This window comes from Catharus ustulatus, chromosome 1 (assembly GCF_009819885.2).
Source record: "Catharus ustulatus isolate bCatUst1 chromosome 1, bCatUst1.pri.v2, whole genome shotgun sequence".
In the NCBI taxonomy this organism is placed as follows: Eukaryota; Metazoa; Chordata; class Aves; order Passeriformes; family Turdidae; genus Catharus; species Catharus ustulatus.
In genome coordinates this window covers 146625573-146651399 of record NC_046221.1, presented here as the reverse complement: position 1 = coordinate 146651399, position 25827 = coordinate 146625573, and the positions used below count along the sequence as shown (strand labels likewise).

General features: G+C 33.2%; 1 protein-coding gene across 3 annotated transcripts in view; it reads left to right on the top strand.

Moving 5' to 3' along the window:
- The window catches only part of LOC116996510 (CUB and sushi domain-containing protein 3-like), a 614657-nt gene extending 604226 nt beyond the window's left edge, over positions 1–10431 (top strand). For all 3 annotated transcript variants that reach the window (XM_033060271.2, XM_033060262.2, XM_033060252.2), the window contains 4 exons: positions 2133–2245; positions 4192–4279; positions 6735–6870; positions 8259–10431. In XM_033060271.2, the coding sequence (XP_032916162.1) occupies positions 2133–2245; positions 4192–4279; positions 6735–6870; positions 8259–8418 (497 nt within the window). In that variant the 3' untranslated portion in view covers positions 8419–10431. The remainder of the gene's footprint in view (positions 1–2132; positions 2246–4191; positions 4280–6734; positions 6871–8258) is intronic.
- Positions 10432–25827: the final 15396 nt, after the last annotated feature.

Sequence of the window (25827 nt, the reverse complement as noted above, 5' to 3'; positions counted from 1 at the left end):
TTCAAGATGTGGCTTCACCAGTGCCAAATATGGGAGATGATCACTGCCCTAAAGCTGCTGACCACCCTAGTTATTATACAAACCAGGATGCCATTGGCCTTCTTGGCCACCTGAGTGCCCTGAAGGACCATGTTCAGTCATGACTAGCACCCCCAGGGCCTCCCAAGCCCAAGTGCAGCCCATTGATCCAAACTGTCCAGATCCCTCTGCAGAGCCTTCGTACCCTCCAGCACAGGAACACTCCTGCCCAATTTGGTGTCATCTGCCAACTGACTGAGGGTACCTTATCCAGATTGTTGATAAAGATACAAAACAGGGCTGGACACAGTGTGAGCTCTGGGGAACACCAGTTGTGACTGGCCACCAACTGAATGTAACACTAATCAACACAAATTTCTGAGCTCATCCAGCCTGTCAGTTTTTCACTCAGTGAAGAGTCCACCTGTCCAAACCATGAACAGTCAGTTTCTCTAGCAGGATTCTGTTAGAAATGGCTTCAAAGGCTTTACTAAAGAACAGTGAGACCACATCCACAGCTTTTCTTTCATCCACTAAATCATCTTACCAAAGAAGGGGCCCAGAGTAGTCAAACAAGATCTGCCTTTCATAAACCTATTTGACTGGGCCTGATCTGATTGCCGAGAGGGGTGTTCAGGAGGGATGCAATGAGCCACAGAATCCATGTTTCTGCTGAGATTTTATTTCCCAGTATTGAGTCATGCTTGAGAGTGGACTAAATGTTTTCTGACTGATAACCATGTTTTTCTTGGCTGTGTGTTAATTTTTTTTCTGTTAATTTCATCCATATGATTTCTGTTATTACATTATTATATTAAGAACAGATGTAGTATTTTGTATTTTTAGAATTAGAAAAGTAAACAGCTGTATTTTCTCACTCAAAACACTCCTCCAAATAAAAGGTTCCTTCTATTAGACAAATGTGCTTCCAAATGCCCTTTTCCACTCTAAATACAGGCATTACACATGCCATCAAGTTTGGGTTTTTTTTGTTTTAATTTCCCTGTTCTACAGATAGAACACTGAGATCTTATACACTGAAAGGGTGCCTTAGGGCCAGGCGAGTAGGGATGGATTAAAAATACATTTACATGCTAGAAAGCTGAATTCACCTATGCTCAGTTTGTAGTTTTCTCAAATGAAAAGTAGTTCCCTTCTCCTACATAATTTACTGTTTTGCATTCCATCACTTGATGCATGTATTTGACTTCTTTTTATTTTGACACCTGTGCTTGCTGTAATTATAGACAGAATAAACAAATCTTGACAAGGCTCATTCATTTCAGTTCAGTGCACTGCTAACACAAAAGTAAGTCTTCTCATTAGCTCAGAGATAATTTATATGTAATGATACCTCCTATAGGGCAGTCACCAATCCTTAATGTGGAGAAGACTTTTGATTTTTTTCAATTTAGGCATGTACACAATAAACAGGAATTCGAGATAATTGCCAATGGAAGATGAAATCACTAAACATTGTGGTATTTTATTTTCATTTCCAAATTAAAAAATAATCATATTTGGGTTCCAAGTAATTATTCTGCAGGAACATGAATGAGTCAATAATTATGTCTACAAATTAAGTAAGGTTGCATACAAGTCTTCTCATTATATGGAAGAAACTGTTTCATAACTGACCATACTAACTATGGAAGAACAATCCAATAATAAAAATATATTTTCAATTTTTTTTTTTTTTTTAATTTTGCAGCAGCTTTTGGAGTAGAATTTGTGTGTGGATGTTCCTATTGTCACGTTTTCTATGCAATGGCTAAATTATATATATTGAAAGTAAATACACTCTTCCTGATTCAGAACACTATTTTCCATTTCAAATCAGATTGCTATCAATGTTCTAAGTAAGGCTTGAAGTAACTGCTGTGTATATGGGGTTTCCCTTCTCTCTACAGGCTAAGCTAAAAGCTGTTTCTCTTGATACCTTATGATTATTGAAATAATTTCAAAATAGAGTGCATTTTCTAAACAGTGTTGACAATTGGTATCTATTCTTCCTGCTTTTCCTCTTTAAGAAAAGAGATGATGTATTTATTCTCAAAGATGACATTATTTTTCTAGTGAACATAAATATGAATTTTTAAAACTATATTCTACAGGAGTGTATAAAAGCCAGGAAGCTCGGCTAATGCTCCACATATATCTCATTAAAGCACCCTCCCATACATCTGCAAGCAAGTTGAAAGAGGAAAAATGGGCTATGGATGGTTTTGTGAGTATACTTCTGCTACAAAAGGATTTTTTGGATGTGAAAACCTGCATGAATTCAATCATACAAAAAAAAAAAATAATTCCCTCTCTGAGACATATCAAATGGAATCTTTTTAGCAAGGCTGATTTATTAAATTACATGCAAATTTTCTTGTAAAATGCAGGAGACTAGTCTGAGGGAAAATATGGGAACAGACATAGAGTGTAGGCAAAATTGTAATGTGTGTTAGTACAGAAGCCTTTCTCTTAGGTCACTATTCCAATATATTTAGAAATTTTATCATAATTAAATAGAAAACCATTTTGTAGATATATTATATTCTATTCTATTAATACAATAACAATTTTGATCATTATATTAGCATATGTGTTTTAATTTTGGTCATTTTTTAGAAATACCTTGAAAAGGATGAACTGTCACGTGTGTGGAAATCAAAATAGATAACTCCAATTTAGAATTAGGCCCTTTGGAGTTCTGGGTCTGAGTTTATTCAAAGAGGAAGAGAGTACATAACTGAGATGAGAAGAGGTAAAGGAGAGGGTTAAATAACTCAGGTTTCTGGGAGTGTGATTAAACCATGAAAAGGAGATGCCTTCCAAGAATAGACAGAGAAAAAAAGTAGAGTTTTTAGAAAATAAAGAACCTAAAATTATTTGGATGAGGATAAACACTCCTACATCCTTACTACACCATCTGATTTTTTAAGGAATTTGCCTGTTTTCTTACATCTCACCTATCAGTTAAGCACTACAGGGACACCACTATGTGTTCACATGCCATGTGTACATTGAACTGTTCACAAAAATTTATATTTTTATAACAAGTGGCACTGGGCACTGGTTGAACAATATTTTTTTTTAAAGATGTAGAATTAAAACCTTAAACCAAACTCATTAATCAATAAATGTATTAGTAAAAAGGCTAAACTCTCTTGTCTTGTACAAATTTTAGGCTTCACTAACATGCTCCCGAGGTAGCAAAAGCAAAGAATTTACCTTCAGATTTCTAAATATACAAAAGTAGACAGCATACTTCCTAAATTCCATATGCTATTTACATACTGGTCTTATTTGATCTTTTTTTTTTTTTTTCTCTGAGTCTTGGAATAGCAAAAAGAGGCTGCTTTAGCCCGAAGAAAAAAATTCACATAAGAAAGGCACCCGGTCTTCAGTGAAAACATAGCTTCAGGTCATTGCTGAAGATATACTGTGTCTTAAGAAAGGGAAGCTTAAGGGAAAAGCTTGAAGGAACCTACGTAGAAAACACTGAGTTTGAACCTAATAACTATTCTTAGAAGCAAGTATCTGTCAAGTTGTGTACAGTACTTTACTTTAGACTGTACTTAATGCAATGAGAGCGATAATCATAGGGTCACAACCATCCCCTCCCTCCCACAAGCCTTTTATTTTATACTTACATATTTTGCTCTTGTACCAAAGCCTTAGTCAATATTCTTCTGGTCCACGGCTGCATAATTAAGTGCTTATTGACATAGGCACTGAGAAAACTCAAAAAGCTTTCAATCAATTTGAAGTAATTTTTATTTTGTTTAAAACTAGTTATTAAAACCTCAATACTTTCATCCTTAGGATTATTTGCAATATAACTTTTTCAATCTACTTCCTAAAAGAAACAGAAAATTATGAAGTATATAAGAGCTTAGAAATACTGACATTTGAACTACCAGAAACTCTAGGTCTTAGTGTTTTTAAAAAATACAGTTAAAGGTAGCATAAGGTGTTACATGTGACCATAAAACATCATGTCTTAAGTTGTGTCTATAACAGTCCTGTCTTTTCCTTGAAAAAGAGGGTGTTTATAATGGGAAATAACAGCTACCAGTCAAGTGTATTAGGATATAGAATAGAATAACTCCCTTTCAAATAGATACATGTGACTTGCAACAACCTTTTCCCCATTTAATTCAAAGTACTTTTTGTTTACAGGTTTCTGCTGAACCTGATGGAGCAACATATGTTTTTCAAGGATTCATCCAGGGTAAAGATTATGGACAATTTGGGCTTCAAAGAATAGGTATTCAATAAATTCTAATTATTTGCTAGTTCATTGTTCCATATTCAGTTTTATTATATCCAGTAGTATGAGGGTATCTGCAGGATGTTAACAGAATTTACATTTTATAGAATATTGAGATATTAATATCTTTAAACTGTCATGTCATTTAAGTGGTAGTTACAAACAAGTTGTATGGAGCTATAGATGACTTGCAATCTACTGCTTAAAATACATATTCATCTGTAATATTTTGAGCAATTTGTTTATCCAATTATGTATAAAATGTGTTTAGTTTCATATATTAATAGCTATCTAGAAAACCCATGTTGTAGAATGCTCTGATAAACTAATTTTTTGCTTATGCTGCTGAAACACTATTTTACCTAAACATTTGTTAGAAGAGGGAAACTGCTAAATATTTGCAGGTAAATACTTATATTACTTTTAAGAAGAAAAAAGTCTTACTTGATTAGTGTTTATTTCCTAAAAATTAACTTCTTGTTTCTATACTAAGAAAATTTTGGTAACGGAACTCTGGTGAAAACATTCTGTTGTGCTATTTAAGAAAAAGAATTTCATTTTCTTTTCTAATGTTGTCTTAAGAACTGTGATATTTCTCCTTCCATGAGCATTTGAAATATACTGAATTTTAAATGATAAAATACTGTTGGGAATACCTTAGAAGAGGACTTAGTTTTCACTAATATAATGGCTACTTATATTGAGTTCTTACCTTCAGATAAAATTCCTGTATGTGGATGGAGAATTATGTTCTTTCAGCAAAAATATATTGCCCATTCTAATTTTTTTTTCTGTAAAATCAGGAGATTCTTTAATTCTTGGAAGGAAGGAAGGAATATAAAGTCAAATCTTTCTCTTTTCACAGTTCTAAGTCACATTAAAATATACTGATCTTGCTTTTCACTGTAATTTCATATGCAAATTATGTACTTTGCAAGAATTTTTTAAAATTATCTTTATCAAAACTTTTTAAATGAATATACGAAGTTATTTCCTTTTATTAACTTTGTAAAAATATTTAAAAGTCATCTAGGAAAAATTAAAACAGAAGACTTCCTTGGAAAATTGTTTTGACAGATTATTGCAAAGAAAAAATATTTCTTCATTTGATTTTTGGATGATATGTTTAAGTTTCTCTTCTGTAACATATTGAAGGTATTTTTTATTGGGGTATAATTTCGAGGAAAATAATGATTCAGAGTTAAATCCTGTAAGATTTAATTGTAGCTAATGTTGTCAATAATATCACTACAAAGAGATTCACAATCTTTGAACAGATTTTGTTTAGGACACTTACTACTTTGTTATTTCATGCACACAACCTCAAAATTAGCTTCTCTGAAATGAAATATTTTGATTGTTATTCCCACACAATTTTCTTCATATGGTTGGTTGGTTGAGTCTCAACCTTGGATGGTTGTTTGTGGTCTATTTTCTGTTAGGTTTTCTTTTTATTTTTTTGGTTGTTTTTTTTTTTTTTTTTAAATTTTCTGTATATTGTCTTATATGATCAAGAAAGTCAGAAAACATTATGACCTAAGCAATTTATAAAAGAGCCAGTTGAAATCTTGAAAATAATGTAACTTTGAAGATGCATTAGAGAATCACAGAATCAACTCATTTGGAAAAGACCTGAGAGATCATCAAGTCCAACCAATGACCTAACATCACTTTATCAACTAAGCCATGGCACTGAGTGCCACATGCCATCTTTCTTTAAGGACTTCTAGGGTCAGTGACTCCACCACTTCCTTGGGCAGCCCATTCCAATCCTAAACACACTTTCTATAAAGAATTTATTTTATAATGTCTGGGTCATTGTTATAATCTTGCATCACATTTAAAAGGGCTACAACTTTTCTGTGTAGATAATGTAGATAATGTATTCTTCAACCATACAGGAGGTCATATTTCTATTTTTTCATCAATATCTGGCTTTAGCTATTCAAAATTGTTCCTGTCTTTTTCATTCTGTGTATCAATAGCAGGACCTGTGGAAGCAATGAGTTTTCAATTAGCCTTTTCAATTGATTGACCTTTTCCTTGACAGTATGATTGGATTTTATATATGTAGTATTTATTAATTACTCAAATATACAAATAAAACCAGTAATATCATCAATCTGAAATATGCATTATTATAAATTTGACATTTCATATCACAGTACAGTAATGTGTTTCCATTGCGTTCAAAAGTTTAATCCCATGCAGAATTATGCTGTAAGATATTTACTGCACCAGCGTATGTGTGGTGTTCTGCCAACATGTGGCATCCACATATTAATCAGATATGGTATATATTAAAATTCCGGGTGGCTTCAGCATACAGCTGTATGTATGCAGAAGAACATATGATGTTGACCCAGTAACAAGGGGTTATTGAATTCCAAAGGTTATGGAGTGCTGCTGCTAACAGAATAGTATATTACTTGCTTTTTCTTATTTTTTTTAGGTCTTAATATGTCTGAGGGTTCAAATTCTTCTAATCAACCACATGGTACAAATAGTAGTTCAGTGGCCATTGCTATCCTTGTGCCTTTCTTTGCCCTTATATTTGCTGGTTTTGGCTTTTATCTTTATAAACAAAGGTAAGTACAAATTATGCATACAGAATTCCTCTATTTCTCTAAGTGTTAGTTATTATTTTTGTCTTCAGTTTTTACTAGTGTAAATAAAGTTTTCTGTAAGACAACAGAGACTTTGCAAAATATGCATGTAGACAGTTCTTCCTAGATCTAGTATAATAAATAAGATCTGGTACAATAAATAAGGAACGAGTTTATAATATGGCATTGTACTTTCATTCCTACCTATTTAAAATTTATAAATTTATCTCTTCATGATAAAATAGATGCTGTAAATTATTGGCATATGCTGAATAATATAATTAGTAGATTTTGTGTGTATTTACAATTAATTGCTTTATTTTTTTCCCATGTAACAGAATCGAGTAACACCCGGAGTAATTTTTTCTTAATGCCTCACCAGTTTATTTGCATTAAAGTATATGCAAACATTATGTCATCAAGACACTTCATTGTGAAACTGTTTCTGCATCCGAAATTATTAGTTCATATGCAATCACATTAAATAGCCACCAGTCTTTTCAGTTTTATCAGTCTAAGTGCAACAGTTTTCATTGAGACTAGTATTAATTCTTTGGATACAGTTAGCTTCTCCTGCAGCTTTAAAGCATTTGATAACTCAAGAAACCTTAATCACTTTAATGCCAAGACAATTAATTGAATACTAACTACCAAAATGGTGATTTACATCTGATAGTCTGGCAATAATACTAGTAATATATGCTACAGGATAACATTAGTTTAAAACATGCACCATCATTTTTAATTAGTACTACTTGTTTTTAACTGCTCCAGCATATGAAAAATTGCCCATGTAATTTTTTATGTATTTGCTATTAACTGTATGGTGTAAGCACTTGTCTTGGCTTTCTATATTGATGACTTACAATATAGTATGCATTTTGTATAGCAGTATAGATCAAAAGCTTTTAAGGATTTGAACTCTGATATTTTGAGTTATTTAGTGAAAAAGAGGGCATTTCAGCTATAAACTTATTCTTGGTAAAATTGTTGAGTCTCCAAAGCGGGGGGGGGAAACCCTCAGTCATCCAACTGGGCAATTACTGTGTCTTTACAAGATGTTGTTGTACTCTTTATAATGTGATTATCCAAGTGGAATGGATAACAATTTGGATAATGGATACAATAACAACGGATAGCCTTTTCTAAGGTTTTTAATTAAGTTTTAAAGTGAATACAATTTTCAGGGATTCATAAAGTCGTTAAACTCCAATAAAGACAGTGCTAATTCTTAGCATAAATGTTGTAAAAAAATCAAGATGTCATATTTAGATCCTCGAATTGGAATTGGAAGCTAAATTCTGATTCCTAAACCATATTAAGTCAGTGAGGAAAACTGCAGTTGGTAATGCTCTGTCTTTCTTCTACAGGACTGCACCTAAAACACAGTACACAGGATGCTCTGTACATGAAAATAATAATGGACAAGCTGCTTTTGAAAACCCCATGTATGACACAAATGCAAAGTCAGTGGAAGGGAAAGCAGTACGATTTGACCCCAACTTGAACACTGTTTGCACAATGGTATAATGTGGTAATGATTTGTCTTCAGTATGGAAATTGACACACAACACAGTGCACACACAGTTCACTGATTTAAAAAAAAAAAAAAAAAGAAAAGAAAAAAAAAATTAAAGCACACTTTTCAGGACTTAGTGGGTCACCTTTTCCTGAGGATGATAGGAAAGTCTGGGTTGTAGTTATTTTTTTTTTTTATTTTGTTTTTCATAAACTGGATCAGAATTCTTCTTTGTGTATGCCACGGAGAGTTTTAAAAAATTTTGCTGCACTCCATGAGTGCTACTCACAGTTTATTTGCTTTTTTAAAAAAGGAGGTTATTCTAAAACATAAAACATATTTGCATATATTGGAGGAGCATCCACTATCAGTATTCTGTGCTTTATAAAAACTATAATAGAGGGACTGGGTTTAAAAAAAAAAAAAGATATAGGTAGAAAATAAAAGCTATACTTACAGGAGACAATAGGTCACTGATTTCTCTTTAACAGTCATGTGCTACATCTTTCTCATGAGTTTTTATCAATTTTATTTCCTTTTTCAGTCCTTTAAGTATTTTATTTTTCTCAGAACACTTGAATTTCTGAGTCCAGAATGTAGTATTTAGAAATCAGAAAGTATAAGTTAGTCTTTTCATATCACAGAAAAAAAATAATAAATTTAATGTCCTTATAAAATGAGATTTATTCCCTGCTTTACGTCTTGCTTCATTTTCGTGTTCCAAGTCAATTTTGTTTTCTCTGTTTCTATTAACAATATCCACAAATTGTAATGTTTATATATTTGTTTTGTCAATCATACATCTAGACAAATTTTACTATGAAGAATCTAATATGAATTGAAATTTGTATGTGATTATGTTCCTTTAGTGTTGAAGAACATTCAGAAGTGACCATCTTACATTTGTTTCAAAAATTAAAACATAATTTCTTATTTCCTATTAAAAATATTTCCTATTAAAAAGTGCAGTTTACAGTAATATTAGTAATGAAATCCCTATATCAAAAGTAGGAGTCCATTTTTCAGTTCATGTTACTTAAAACTAGGCCATACCCCACCTGTTTATTCCTTCAACATTTCAACAATATGCATGCACAAAGCATGATACTATCCCATTGAAATTGATGGATTCTAAGAGACTTCAATGAACTTTGGATCAGATCTACAAGGCAATAGGAAGGTATAATTTGGAAATACTGTGTTTTCACATCTATTTTATCTATATATTCCGTACTCTATGGAAACAAAACCTTACAGCTCATTTAAAATTGAATATATTACCATAGTGCAATGAAAAAAAAATCAATATATATATATATATAAAGCCATGATTTTATTAGGGACAATCCATTCATTTTAGGGACAATTCAGATTCCACAGCCCTCAAATACAAGTTTTAGACATTCCAGAATCAATTCTAAGGACATGCAATTTTTATTTTTACAGTTATTTCATATCACAATTATTCAGTGGGAACTCAGTAATTTATTTGGTGTAGGTCATTGTCTTCCATTCATAGCATGACTCACAAATGCTGTGTGTTAGCCAGTGTGAATTATCTGTTATTGTCCCTTTCAGACATTAATAATTCTGTGAAAATAACCTTTTATTACCGTAATAGAGAGTGCCTACCAAAAATCATTGTACCCAGGATTGCTGCTTGGATTTCTATAATGTTTGATGAATTTCTTATAAATCATTTTACAACACTTTGTTTTGACTATTCATACAACTCTGTCAAACTGTATTCTACTAAAAGGATGCTGTTTTATATTTTATATCATTGGTTGTTATTTATTCTTGTTTATTCAAATGACTGCAATAACTATTATTCATTCATTAATGTTAAGGTTAATACATTTGAGATCGTTAAAAATGTTTCTTCTGCAACTGGCTACTCCTCTTATATTAATGCATACACTTTTGTAAAGAAGTATATTTTTATGAAAAAGGATTTGTAAAAGTATGATGTAAATTTTCAGTGCAATGTAAACAAAATAAAACTGGACAATTGCTTTTTTTAACCACGTCTCTTCTTTGGAAGATGAGCTTTAAACTTATTAAAGTTGGGAAGATGAGAAAATAACCAAATTAAGAATTCAAATTTGTTATTCTTATGGGTTCTTAAAATCACAATAATTTTTCTGAATCTTTCTGCAAATTTCAGGTGAAGTAAGATTTACATTACTTTCAGAAGTAATCCATGAGCACAGTGTTTAAAGCTATTTATTTGCTAAAATTAATGTTTGGTTTTACTTGAAGAAGCAGTTTTACAGAAAAATAGGCCTACCATTGTCTACCCAGTGGAAAACACAGGCAAAAAAAATTAAAAGAAAAAAGTAATGTAGAAAACTTTATAATTCCTCAAGATTGTAGACAGACTTTGTATATTATTTTGCTAGATATGTGCAGGACATATTAGCAGGTAGTAGCATTGCATACAATATTTTCTGGCATTAAAAACCCCCAGTGATTTTTTTAATGGCATTGAACTGGAAGGAGGGATGGTAATTATATTACTATAATATTGAAACTCTCTTTATTAGACCCCTTTCACTTACAAGCATGGAAAGTGGATGGCAAATCCTGGTCTGAAATGCTTGCCGTAGAATAACAGGGCATGGCGGAATACTCTAAAATTGATTTATGAATTTGATGCTCTATATAAATTAAAAATACCAATTCAGGTCCATGTTGAATTTTCTGAAAATTGTGTTGTTAAATACATTAGAGAAAGAAGCATGGATTCAGTGGAAAACATGAAGATTATGTTTTTGAGGAGGAGGAGGAGGTGGTCCAGAGCAAATTGGTTCACTCTGCAAAACAAAAAAAAGTCCTATTTCACATTAGCCAAACTGGAATATGAAGTTAAGCTCTTCATTTTTTTAATAGATTATAGGTTTCAACATATAAAAGTAAATAAAACTTATATCAAATTAGTTCCACAATAATGTTAATTAGCTTTGCTAATATACCCAGTTTGCACTTTTCAAGGATTATACTGACTTCGTTGTTATAGAAAATGCCCTATTCATGATAGAATGGATTTGGGATTTGGTTAGTTTGTTTGCTCTTGTTTTGTCTCTCTTTGTTTGTTTGTTTGTGGATTTTTCTTTTTTTTTTGGTGGGGGGATGGATTTTTGGGGTGGTTTTTTGGTGTCTTTTTTCTTTTTTTTGCTGTAGTTCTTGACATGTTTGACTTATAAATTATTTGTGAACTGCTTGATTTTCTAGTAACAGTGTGGTCAGTTTTCACTGTGGCAGATAGAATTCCAAGTTTTGGTTGCTTCACTGGAGGTTGTTAGCACAGTCTACTCATTATCTTGTTTTTCTTTTGGAAGGTAGTTGAATAGAAGATACCGCTTTGGCTACATTATTCATGCAAATAGAGTACACAGAGAAAATGTGCATAAATAGAAATTGTCATGCAACTCTGAGTCTTCTCAAGATTAGGACAGCTTCTGAAATATTATGGACTGAGATTTTAAATTTCCTTGAAGATTCTCTAATACTGATCCCTTCTATTGTACTTAATCTGCATGTCATGGCCCATCTTGTCCAGTACATGCCATTAGATTCCACTATTATGTGGTTTGTTTCACTAATCCAGAAACCACATTTCAACTACACTCAGTAAAATAGCAGTTCTGGTAGAATTTCTCAGAAGCATGATAAAAATTAAGCTTAAATTCTCATATTTTACTTTCTTTTGTGAAACAACTGCCATTGATATGAAGACATCTTAATCAGGAGGAATTCTTTGACAAAAGAAGAACAAGCTGTTCTTGTCAAGGAAATGGTTTAATGGCTACAAATGGAGAGCTAATGGGAAGTAAAGTGAGCCTGTAGCCAAGTCATTAAGCTATTAAGTCCATATTTGTTGCAGCATCTTTACTTATAGGATGATCAGAGTTTTGGAGAAAAATATGCCTTATATAATTTCTTATATTAAAGCCCCACAGTCTTTGTTAGATTATCACTTCAGGTTTTCAATGGGGATTGATATATGAAGAGCCTGGATGACTACTTAAGCAATGGTAAATTCAGACACCAGGTTCCAGAGCTCTTCTAATATACATTGCTTTTAGTCTTCCTAGCCTTTCATGGTACATCAGAAAATCTACATAACATCTCTCAAAATCCCCAACTTTCCTTTCATTTCTATGTGTTTCTGTGCTTTAATTTTGATTTGATTACCAAAAGTTCAGTTAAGCATGATGGAGAAAGATGCACTAGGTTGGTTTTCTAGTAATCCCTATTACTGGTTAGCAAACAAATGTATTCACTTCCTTTCCCATCTTTCTCTATGAAATAATTTATTCTTACCTAAGAGAGTATTCACATGAGGCAAGCATAATACAATGTTTAGGAATGTAATTAAGTTTTAAAATTCATGTTCTATATATTTATTTTCCAAAATCTTTTCATGATCCCAGTTGTTAAACAAATAGAACATTTGTCATTTCTGAACTTAGCAGATGATGAAGAAAATGGTCACACAGTGAGACACAGTCTGAAACAATGTACTGATGTCCTAAGAGACAGTTAGGACAATCAAAAAACTATTCATCTTTTGGTGTCCTTATGTAGTAAAATATATACAATAACTAATAGCTCAGGAAAATATTTTTTAATAATTTTCATGTTGTATATTATGCAGAACCTACATTAAATTAACATTTGATTACACAAAAAATATTTCAGCTGTGTTCCCATTAATTATGTTCTTGTTTCTGAAATTATGACAACATAATATCCTGATTTGCTGAACTAGGAGTAAGTGTAGTAATAGTTCTGAAATGTAGGTCTCATCATTCTATGAAAAATTGTTGTTTGAGACATATATCACAGTAATTATCCAGTGAATATTTGTCAGTGTTCCATACTTTGCTGAATACCAATTCATGCTAAAGCAGTCAGACTAAGCTGATCATGTCAAAATGCATTTTGTCTAAAGTATTCTGATAACACAATAACAGCAATAGCAAAATAATAATAGCAAAACAGGCTGAAGAGAAGGTAACTTCCACCAAAGGAATTATACATGCATTGTAAGGTAAAAACCACATTAACTAGAATTTTAGTTAATTCCAGAATTCTATGCTCTAGTTGCATTGTTGCATAGAAATGTTCACATTTCTAAGTGTATAATTATATGTCTTCTCTACATGCTGAACCCATGTCAATATGATATATGTTATCTCTAACCATATCTAAATAAGGCTAGTTGTACCACATCCATCATGCCTGTAATTTAAAATAAAGTTATGGTGGATTTTGTCATTAGTAAAAAACAAAATTAATATAATTGGCCTGGTGTATAGAGCTTTCTAATCAATAAAGAAATTGATACCACATGTGAATGAACTAAGATAAATTGTTAATTTCTCTCTGGTAAAGAGATTAAATACCGCAAGTAAAATTCATGAGAACAAGCAACTGTCCTCACCACAACCATGGCATCAGAGAATCATGTAAAGTGACAAAAGCAATTAAGGAAAATTAAGAGCTGATATTTAGGAGCCAGTTAAGGTGAATGTCTCATATCATTCCTAAGGATTCAGAAGAGACTGACAAGTATATATTTATATACACTGATGTATATTTATGTGTACACAGGGTATATAAGTGCTATACAGAACATAATAAACCAGATATATCCATGCACACATCTAATTTAAAATCAAACCAGATGTGGTGAGATTTTCTTTCTTCTTTTTAATGGAAAACCAAAATACAGTAGTGAATATATATTATATAAATATATGATTTATAACTAGTATGCTACTCTACACAGCATAGGAAGCATATGCAATATGTAGGTTATATATATATTGCATATAGCCTAAAATATATAAACAATATGTAAATTTTTATACATACTCATATTTTTTGTTATGTGGCTAAGTTAATTTTGCAAGTGGAAGATCTTCATAAAGTATTTATTGCTCCAAATTACAGTATATTTCTCATATATTGATCCATAACAGTAATAAGAGTATCCAATGCCTGAAGTAACATTTCATGTTAAAATAATAGAAAAAAAGCACTGTAACAAATGCCATAATATTAATAGACATCTACAGAAATTTGAATAATTAGTAGCCTCATATTTTAAAAAATCTTTAAAAATGTCCCTTTTAGTGTAGTAGCATAATTCTAGTCTTCATGCTTTAACTCCATTCTTCCATTCTAAAAATTTTAATAGTTTCATTATACCACAATAAAAATAGCCAGCTACATGATACTCTGTCCTTTGTCATAGTTCTTGTTACCTCTAAGGATAAGACTTGGATACCTGCCTATATGGGATATTATGACCCTGACATAGCTTTATTTTCCCCACTAAACTTAGATTTTAGAAAGATACAAGAGATATGAACCCTACTCTTATGAAGTGCAGAAATATTATGCAACAGAAAGTAATATGCTGCATGCCTTCTATTATCTATACTCTTCCACTTTTTAACATACCAGGATTAGGTTATAAGAAAAAAACCCAAAATTATCTTCTTTTCCATATATGAAATTTGCAGAATATGATGCTTAATGATAAAGCATTTTCTTCTTTCCAGAGTTTTTAACTATTGCTTTCTTAGTAAGCACAAAAGGTGAAAAGCTAAAAGGAAAGATTAAAAAAAGAGTACTATCAGACAAATCTTTCCCTAGCTGAGATACTAGAGTGAAGAGATAATATATCTATTGTTAGATTTGATGACCTTAAGGGTTTTTCCAACCTAAATGATTCTATGATTCAATGCTGTTGTGCAACGTGAACAATATCAAAGAATTCTAGGATGTCCATGCAGCAGTTTTAAGTGATGCAGTAATGTCAATCATAAAGGAGAGCAGATTTTCAGTTCTGCTTCCTAGTCATAAAAAGGTCCATGAAAGTCAGTAAGAAAACAATTCCATTCTGTGGCAGGTTTTGAAATTTCAGAGGCTTTTTTAGAGTTTAAAAGGAGATATATGTCCAGCTAGTATCACAGTCTTTGTATCACTCTCCTGATAACACTTGCTGTCTGTCCACAAATACCTTTAGACCTTGACTTCAAGAGTCTGGATGCTGAGATTCTCTGAGTAGTAAATAAACCTAACAGGTTTCTGGCAGCATTGTGCTGGTATTTAAATTGCCTTTGTGAAATACTTGTGTTTGGACAGAACAACAAATTCCGGGGGGAAGAAACTGGCTTTGTGAAAATAGTCTGTCTTCAGAAGATCAGTCTATACAACTCATGTTAGATATAGAAGCAAAACTGTAAGTTCTCAGAACTTAAAATATACATATAAAACTCAGTACTTCTTTCTAGTCAATTTTTAAAACTTAAAGCTAAGTCTTTTCTTAACTGTTGTACAATAATGGAAAATTGCAGTTATCACAGTCAGGAATATTACGATTGGGTAGGAAAAAAAATCAGACTACTGAAATAGTTAATTCTCCATCATAGAATCACAAGATTTAATTATCACAGAGTACTTGAGGCTGGAAGGAACACCAGAAGCTTTAGATAAAGTTTCTCAGGTAACCATAGAGTTGGGTCTTACAAATCTTAAGGAATGGAAACTGCATAACTTTTCTTTTAACCTCTTTTACTACTTAACTGTCCTCATTGGGGAAAAGTTTCTTTGTCTGTAAAGGTGGAGCAACTCATGAATTTTGGCTGTTGTTTCTTGACTTCCTGACATATATTGCTACAAAATTTTTGACTCTGTCTTGTTGAGGCCATTTTTGCAGATGTTTGTATGACTGGCATTATATCCTCCCTGCAAAGTTTTCTTTTTCTCTAAGATAAATGACCTCAGGTCTCTCAATCATAAAAAAAATAATAAATAAAAAAAAAATTTTGTACCTCCCAAACTTCTTGGTGGTCAAGGCAATTAATCAACATCTTTCTTGCCGTGGAAGTCTCTAAACTGGCTGCAGCATTCTACATAATGTCTAACAGCTGTTGAGTAAAAAGGAAACCCCTCATTTTGCTGCCTGGATTAACTCAAGCCAGGATTCCTTTGGCCCACTGCTGTGGGGTGCACTGATGACTCAAAATAAGCTTGCTGCATGCTGAAACTCCCAGGGGTTTTTCAAGAGAACTTTCTTCCCCTGATGCAAGCTCCAGCTTGTACTGTAGCCAGAGGAATGCCTTTCCAGGTGCAAGGTATCCTATTTGTTCTTGATTAATTTCATAAAGTTACTGTAATTGTGTTTCACATCCTTTTGGATGGCAGCACTACCCTCAACAGTATTGGCTGCTCTTTCATTCGCACATTGTCATTTGCATGTTTCCTGAGAATTCAGTCTGTCAGCTACTCCAGAACACTGATATGGATATTAAACTGGAGAGGTTCTTAACTGGACCTTTAAGGAACACCACCAGACCTCTTGGCTAGGGTAAACACTCTCCTTTGATCCTGACCTCCCAAACAATTTTTTCATTCATGTAGTTATCCACCCACTCAAACTATAACGTCTTAACTTGGATATAGGAATATTTTGGGATACTTTAAAGACTTACTAAAATTAAGATAAATTACATTATCTTTCCTCATCCACTACAAATATAGTAATTTTTTTATTTAAAAAGGCAATCAGTTTATTTGGGCAATATTTTTACTACAGGGATGATCAAATACACTTAAAGGCTGCCCACAGAGGTTGTAGAATCTCCATCCATCTCTGGACATAATTTAGAAATCAACTGGACACATCCATAAGCATCTTGGTTTAACTGGTCTTAGTTTATATATGTTAGTCTAGGTGACATCCAAATAATCCTTCAAATTATTTTTCCTTATGTTTCAATAGAAGTCACAAGGGTATGATAGGGCATTCAGGTAGAGAAGAAGTCAGGGAAAAGGTTGCTGAGTGCAGTCACATAGTTTGTGTACTAGAAAGGAGGAAACAAGTCTTTTATACTGGATTAGATGAGCTCTGTTCATTCTTTCTCATTCACTCTTCATTATTAAAATGACAAGTGAATAGTTGGCTCCCTTGTCATGCCATTTTAAGTTACTTCTTCATCTGTAAATGTGCTTCTCTCTTTCTACCTTGAAAAAGTGGAGCAATGTGGTAAGGGTAAAAGAGTAAATTAAGGGCTAAAGGCTTTTAAGTTGCTGTCTACTTTGACCATTTCCTGGGAAGAACCTAAGGAAAGTCAGTAATAGAAAGTTGTCATAAGATTATGCAGGTATAAAATTAGAAACGCCTAAGATTTAGAATTTAATCTGACTACTATTGTAAAAATTAAAAAAAAATAAAAATCTGTAAATAAATTAACAAGAAGAGAGCTGAGGAGAATATCTATCCTTTATTAGATGTACGGGGAAACCCAGTGAAAAAAACTGAGGAAAATACTGAGGTATTTGATGCCATGTTTGACTCAGTCTCTTATAGTAAGACCAGCTATTCTTGGAGTGCCTGGCCTCCTGACCTGGAAGACAGAGACGGAGAGCCAAATGAAGGCCCCATAATCCAAGGGGAAATGGTCACTGGTGGTCAGTGGACTACTTAGGCACACACAAGGCTCTGGGGCTGAATAAAATTCACACAGAGGTACTGAGAGAGCTAGCAGAAGTGATCAGTGAGCACTTTCAATAATTTGCCAGCAGTCCTGTCCGACTGAAGAGGTCCCAGTTAGCTGAAGGTTAACAAATGCAGCAGCCATCTGTTACAAACCAGTTTAAACACAGAAGAGCAAAGAAAACGAAGTCTCTTTGAATAAAATGGAAAGAGCTTTCCATTCATATGGAAAAAAACCTTTTTTCCATAAAAAGATGAGACAAAAAACCAAACAAGATTAAATGCTGATGCCAAAAAAATATATATTTTTTATATAATAGTAAAAGAGGGAAAGAGAAAGAAATAGAGAAAAGTTAGAAAATGATAGGGTTACTTTAAAAAGCACTGGAGAGGTCACAATCACAGTGTGCTACCTTTGCTTCTGCTGAGACGGGTAGTGCACCATCATATGGCATGTACAAGAAAATCATGTGTGGTTGACCTTGGATGGATGTCAGGTGCCCACCAAAGCCACTGTACTGCTCCACTCCTCACCTGGGCAGGGGAGACAAGATAAAACAAAAAGCTTGTGAGTTGAAATCAGGACAGGGAGAGATCATCCCCCAAATACCAAGAACGAGAAATGAAGAAAATAGACTTTATTCAGAGAAAATTAATTTAGTGTATTAAGAATTATTAAGAGTTGAATAATGAGAAATAAAAACTAAATCTTAAAGCCTAAGCATTTGTTTCCTCCTACTTTCCCACCTTGTTATTCCGAACTGTCACTAGTAAATATACTTGGAAATTATAAAAAATATTTAGAGTTGTTTGTTCAACCTCTCAAAATAATAGCCTTCAGTGTTATACCATCTAGGCAGCATACTTGCTTGTTTATTTGAGGCATGCGACATTAAGCTTTAGGGGAATCTGCAGAAGTAGGAAGAGAAAAAAACTGAAGTAAAAAAGAAAAAAACACAAACAAAATAAACAAACTAAACCCAAAAACAATACCAAAAACAAAACTGAACCAAAGACAAAAAAAAAGGAGACAAAACCAAACCATGGCAGACTGAAAATTGTTTTCCATAATTTTACTGTTGTGACTATTATGTACCTCCGTCTATTTCCATCACCCAGGTTCTTATTTCACTGCTGAGTTGGTAGCCGGTGAAAACTGGATAACATTGTATAAAATCAAGCAATTTCACGATTATAAGCCGCACCATTTTGATGAAAATTTTGGTCCGAACCCGAAGTGCGGCTGGTAACCAGGTGCGGCTTATACATGGACAAAGAACAAAAAGTTACTGTTTTAGTTTGGAGGACAGGTGTCTGCTGAGAAAGGCAGGAGCTTCTTTTTGAAGTGGAGAATGTAAACCCCCTCCCTCCAAATTATTATAATTTTGAAATCAAGGGGCTCTCAGGCAAAGATATGGGAATTAGGAATAGCAGTTCTTTACTAGGGAAATTTAAACAGAAATACAGTACTACAAAGATACAAACTCCAAACCCTGACAAAGTCAGAGTACAACCTGACACCCCGTCAGGCAGGGTGTTGGTAGCAGTCCCATTAAATGGTGGCTGCATCCTCCTGCAGTGACAGATGTGATTCAGTTGGAGCAGTGCTCCTGTAGAAGGTGCAGTTTCCCTCTAAAGGTCTAGTGGTGATGTGGAGAAATCCGGTTTTCCTCTGGAGTCCAGTGGAGAAAGGGGCTCCCTTAGTGTCCCAAAACCTCTGTTTTTATCTTGGTAAGAAATGTTGGGGTCTTCCCCCTGGCTGGAGCAACTTCCAATGGGATGCAGTAATTTTATCAGTCCCACAGTGGGACTCAATGGGCCATGAGCAGAAAATGACTCGCTGGAGGAAGGATGGGTTGTGAAAAGATAAAGAACAATGCCCTGCCTGGTTTCAATGGATGGCCCATTAGCAGAATATCTGTCGTTGAGATAAGGATCACTGCCCCCACCCTCAACAGATGGTGATAGAACAGATACCTTTTATCACACTCTGTATAGTAACGTGCGGCTTATAATCAGGTGCGCCTTATATATGGACAAAGAATGAAAAGTTGCTGACATGCGGAAGTGCGGCTTATACTCAGTGCGGCTTATAATCGTGAAATTACATACATTTGACATAGTCCTAGGGAGAGAGAGAGAGGCTTCCACACATTATACATAGAATGTTTTTCTAAATAATTTACATAATTTTCTTTTATGAAAAGTTAGCAAACCTTAAAACCATTAGAAGTTCATTTAAAAAGATTTAGATGAATACCAAGTTACTAAATCCAATGTGGCAGAGTATGGAGCTAAATTTACAAGCCCTATTACAAGGATTTTTATTAATTTCTGAAAGTCTTCCTCAGATTTTCTAGGTGGAATGTATTATTCAGGTAAGATACCACGTTTATGTAATATATTAGACCAATATATGAATAAATCTTGGTGTACAGCAAAAATGCCAGAATAAAACCACCACTAGGGAATCTTCTACAAGGCTTGTGAGATTAAAGAAGAGATGTATTTTCTTGTTTCTTTAAGCTGTTAAAACTTTGAGTCCTCTTTTTCTAGTAACAACAGAGAGTCTCAGAGTATAAAATGTATGTCAGTTATGTTGGAGGGACCTGAAGTTATTTTATAGGAGTTTTGTCTGAAACAAAATGGTTATTTGATTATTTTTCTCTTTGAATAACCTTCATTCGTTCTCTACACTTAGTCTAATGCCTTAGTGAAGGACTTTTGTAATCTCCAAACATGTTATTGTGAGTAGAATAATTTAAAAAATCAAAGGACCTGTTCTTCACAGGAAGAGATTGCCCAGAAAAGTTATGGATACCTCATCCCTGGAAGAGTTCAGGACCAGGTTGGATGGAGCTCTGAGCAACCTGGTCTAGTGAAAGGTGTCACTGCCCATGGCAGAAAGGATAGAACTAGATGATCTTTAATGTTCCTTCTAATCATAACCATTCTATAACTCTCTGTCTCTATAATTTTGTCAAGACAGTAAACTGACACAGTAAAATCAGTCTGAAGAAGATGTTCTTGTCTTGCTTAACTTTGGCACTGTATGTAGGCAATGTCTTATTATCACATCTTGTTTAACTAGGGAATTACATTTAGGGCAACACAGAATTGTACGTTTGATGTGAGTGAAGGTGCAAAATAAATTTCCTTGCTACTGTCATGAGGGAGATAAATCAGCCACAATCACTTTACCACATTTTACAGCCTATAAATTAGCAAAGAGTGTTGAGAAATTATATTTAAACTGTAAGATTTTTTACCAGAAGTAATTGCATCACATCAAATTGAAAACAAAATAGGTGCAGTTAAGCTACCTCATGCAGCATTTATAGGTCTAAGAGTCAAAATCCCCCACATATAATTGACTGGAGATGTAACTTTTTCCTGTTTTCTCTTTGGATTTTCTTGAAGTTGAGTTCCTTAAAAAAAAGTAAAGATATTTCATCAATTGCTGTTAAACTAGCAGCCTACACATGCATCACTTTAGAAAACACACAGGCTGGTTTGGACGGCTGTTTCAGTTTAATTTTCCCCAAGCCAAATGCACCTCTTGGCAAGATCTCATTACTGAAGAGTCATCAGGTCGAAATCATGAGTCACTGACATTCCTCAGTGGGGAAATCCCACGTGAGCCATACTTGCAATGTGTATGGGATACATCTATCCCGTCTTGACATTAAATCCCATGGCCCACTCAGCAGTTGGTAGGATGGCAAAGCCTTTCCTAGAAAGGCTCCACATGTGTACAGCAAAGGCTGGTGTGGTACACAGAATTGTAGAAGTGTGTGCATTGCTCTTTGCTAATGGTCTCTAAGTAGTGAATTGACCAAAGGACACACAGGTCAAAGCATACACTGACTTTTGTCCAATATTCTACATCCAGTTTTTTATTTAACGGGAGGATTGCAGTATTTTAAAACCAACAAACTCTGCTTCCAGAAAAGGGAAACAATAGTGAAAGTATGCTTTTTTTAGCTTAGAAAACATTAAAATATTCATGTAAACCATTACCATGGTTTAGTTTATGAGACAGAAGGCTGTGGAGTTTTCGTGAGTTTTGTTTCATCTTTTTTTTGACATTCCTTCACTGAATAACCTTTTCTGAGAAGACAGATCTTTTGTTTTGCCTTAGGTAGGTGTGTTCCTGCAAACTCTGAACTTTGAGGACAGTATCTCCATTCCTTTTGACTTCTTCCATAGTGGCTACTGAAGAATGATGCTGAACACCCACAGTGTTTTATAAGATTAGAGGAAAAATTTAAAAGTACAGAGACCATAGATGCATTTTATTGCCTGTGCTAAGAAAGAAAATGAACAAAAGAGATGTCCACTGCGGAAAATCACAGAGAAAAAATTTCTAGTTGCATGAACAAATGTCCCACCCTGGTTAACAGAACTGCATTTCCTCATTGATTTGGCACATTCTGCATTCATTTCTGGATGACATGTGAAAACTAGCCACTGGAGACAACTAGAGGAAAAGCAAAGAAGGGAATTCTTTGAACAGGGAAGGTACTTCAGGCAAAAAGTTGGGCATTATGGGATAACAAAACATGTCCACTAAATTCTGTCCAAGAGCAAGATTAATTTACTACTTATAGAAAAAAGTACCATAAGAAAAATATCTGTCTTGACAGATCTACAGATGTGATTTTTTTCAAACTCTGAAATATGAAACTTTATAATTTAATTCATGTCCTCATAGCAAAACAGTTGCTTTATAAAATAGTGGATAAAATTGTACATTTGTACTGAATATATCAAGAAATTTTAATTTCAATAAATATGAACATTTATAACAAACAGTTTAACATTGATCTGGAGAACAATATTTTAGACAACTATATAATCAGAGAAAAATTAATTACAAGCAGCTGATGGCTTTGCTGATCAAAAGGTTTGGCATCGCTTACAGAGAGGTATCTACACAATTTTGTAATTTAAGATATCAGGAAAACTTTCGCTTTCTGTGACTGTGAAAAATGAATTAATCATATCAGATCAACTTCATCCTTTTGATTGAGAACATTGAAAGAGAGTAAAGAGATTAGAAGATTTACTGCAAAATTTTTGAGCATTTGTGAAACCGAAGAATGTATTAAGCAGGAGTTCTTAAAATACAGTAAAGATTTGCATTGAGATATCTAGGCAATATTTCTTCATTAATTATCAATCACGTTGATTAGAAAGTAGCATGCTTCTAAGTATTCTTTCTATAGCAAAGGACCCAAATACTTGTGTCTTCAAGGAAATTTTTTTCCTGTTCCATATGTATTAGAATGCCTATGGTGTCACATTAAATAAATTTTCCGATCAGATATAGATCTTTGGAAATTTCCCTTCCTCCTTTTCCCATTCCCCAAAAATTTGAGCAGTGGATCAGGAAAATAACAGAGAACAACAACATTCTTTTTTTTCCTCCACTATTTTTCACACCAAACTGACTGACTATCATCAGGAATGGTTAGAGTGCTAAGTAAAAGAAATAGTTTGTAGACTGTTTGGGGTAATTTTGTCTGGAGAAATTTAGAATGCTCAGTTATAATGATAAATCACTTCAAAATTACTTCATTATTATTGTTATTGTAATTATTATTGTTATTACTATTATTATTTCTGCATTTCCTTAACAGGTGGGGAAGTTATCAATCAGTTTTATGTAAATGGACCTTTTAGAATGGGTAATTATGTCAAGCAAAGCACACAATTTCATATGAAATAGCTATCAAAATACCACAACGCTGGATTACCTAGTGTCTATAGAGACATTGTAAGATTTTTAAAATAGCATATCTTTAAAAAATCTTTTACGTATCTATTATAATGTTAGTGTTATTCTTACTATAATTTCTGGTTGTTTTTTTTCTGGCCTTCATATGCAAGTTGTGAAATCAATGTGAACACATTTGTCTTTCATCATAAAGAATCTTCCTAATATTATGGAGAATTAAGGCTCTGTAATTTTTGAGATTTATCCATATGATTCTTTGCTTTACTGAACTAACCTGCAGAAGCAGAGAATTAAAAATCCAAACAAAAATTGTTTTTGATCATGCACTGTGTAATATTTAATTTGATAATTAAATATGTTAGACATTAATATGTTAAATATCCAACAAAGGCCCCATATTTCACACAAATTGCTTTGGTAATAAATGTGACAGGTTGCTAACACAGTTATACACACTTATTATTTGCTTATTATTTTTAAAAAGGCTATCTCTGGAGAGTGGAAAACCTTATTTTGCAGAGTGGTGAGTTGGAATGAGATGAAACAGTAATATGCAGTTTTCTAGGGACTTAAAACTGAATAAGAAAAAGTGATTTTTTAATGTACTCCACCTATACAAGTCTTGTTTGAACAAATTACTTAATGAGTGGAAAACTGCAAAGCTCACAAAAGCTTCATGTATGACTAAGGCATAAAATTCTATTAAATAGCATTGTTCTTTATAAATAGTCTCAGTATAACTTGTTCAGTAAATAAATGGATCTGTATGACTGAGGGCATCAAACCAATACATCAGAAACTTGTTTCAAATTGTCATGTCATTAAAATAACCAAAATAAATTTCTCTACCATAACACAAAAATTCTGCATTTTTGAGAGCAGATAGATATGCTTGTTTAGGTACACTTTGTACCTGTGTGTTTTATGGGAAAACATAGCTTGAGTGTTTTAACAAATAAATTATAAGGAAAATAATTTACCCTGCAGTAACATGACCAGTAATTAGCCTTGTTTTGCTTTGTGTACTAATGCACAATGGTCTTGGAATATTACTCTTCTCTATTCACTTATAATGAATAAATCAATTAGTAATAGCTCTACTGATTATTACATACTTCACTAAAAACACAGATTTGTGAGACAAAAAAATTATTAACAATAAAATAAAGCAAACTACTTCTAGAAGAATTAACAAAACAAAAATAGCAATTTAAAAATCCCAGATGGATGTTAATTTCAAAAATTTTTAGGAAAATTGTATACAATTATTGCATGCCTAATTTTTCTAAGACACAAGGATACACTTATCCTAGAAAGTACTTATTCTGTTAGATAAATAAAATTAAACAGGTCTTTCTGAAATGTAAAATTTTCATCAACTTTTGAAGATGGCTAATGAAAAGGATTAATGCAAAGGCTGTATAGATTATATTATGCTGTACCACAAGACCTGTGGTATATTCTCCTGTGATGGAGCTAAATTCAAAACTTGCATTCAAAATACTGAGCATTCTTTATTCAGACTTCTCATATTCATTGCATAACCAAATTACCTTTGATGAAACTTTTACATAGAGTATTTGTATAATCAAGTTTTTTCACCCTGGGCTAGATTTTGTTATTCAAAGCTCAAAATGCCTGAAAAATTTCTGATAAAGGTCTGATAAATTTCTCAGAATGTCACTCTTCTGCGTGCTACCGAACAGTCTTTACATTTGTTAATCTTTATTTTGCATGCAGGAGAACCTAACTTTGCTTATAAATACATCTTGATTTAAAAGGTGTAATTGTCTTGACTTCAGTTAAGTTTTTTCAGTGGGGATATATACTGCTCTGTGGAAGAGGTGACCTTGTCCCTAAATATAATTCAACAGCTTGAGTCATATAGACAAAAAAGAGCAAGATGTTATAAGTTTCCATTATTACAGTCTTCGATTTACAACTTTGTTTCATTTTAGAGAACTCCTGTAAGATTCTAATTGCAGAAGGAAAAGGTAAAATATACTGTCCATGAGGATGGGCAATAAGAGCCCTAAGGTCCATGCTCTATGCTGATATTCTCCAAGCAGTGGACTTTTCCAAAGGTCTGAATAGAAATGCAATAAAGCCATTTTAGGTGAGAATACATTATTGGGAAACTTCAGAAATATATCATGTTAGCATTTA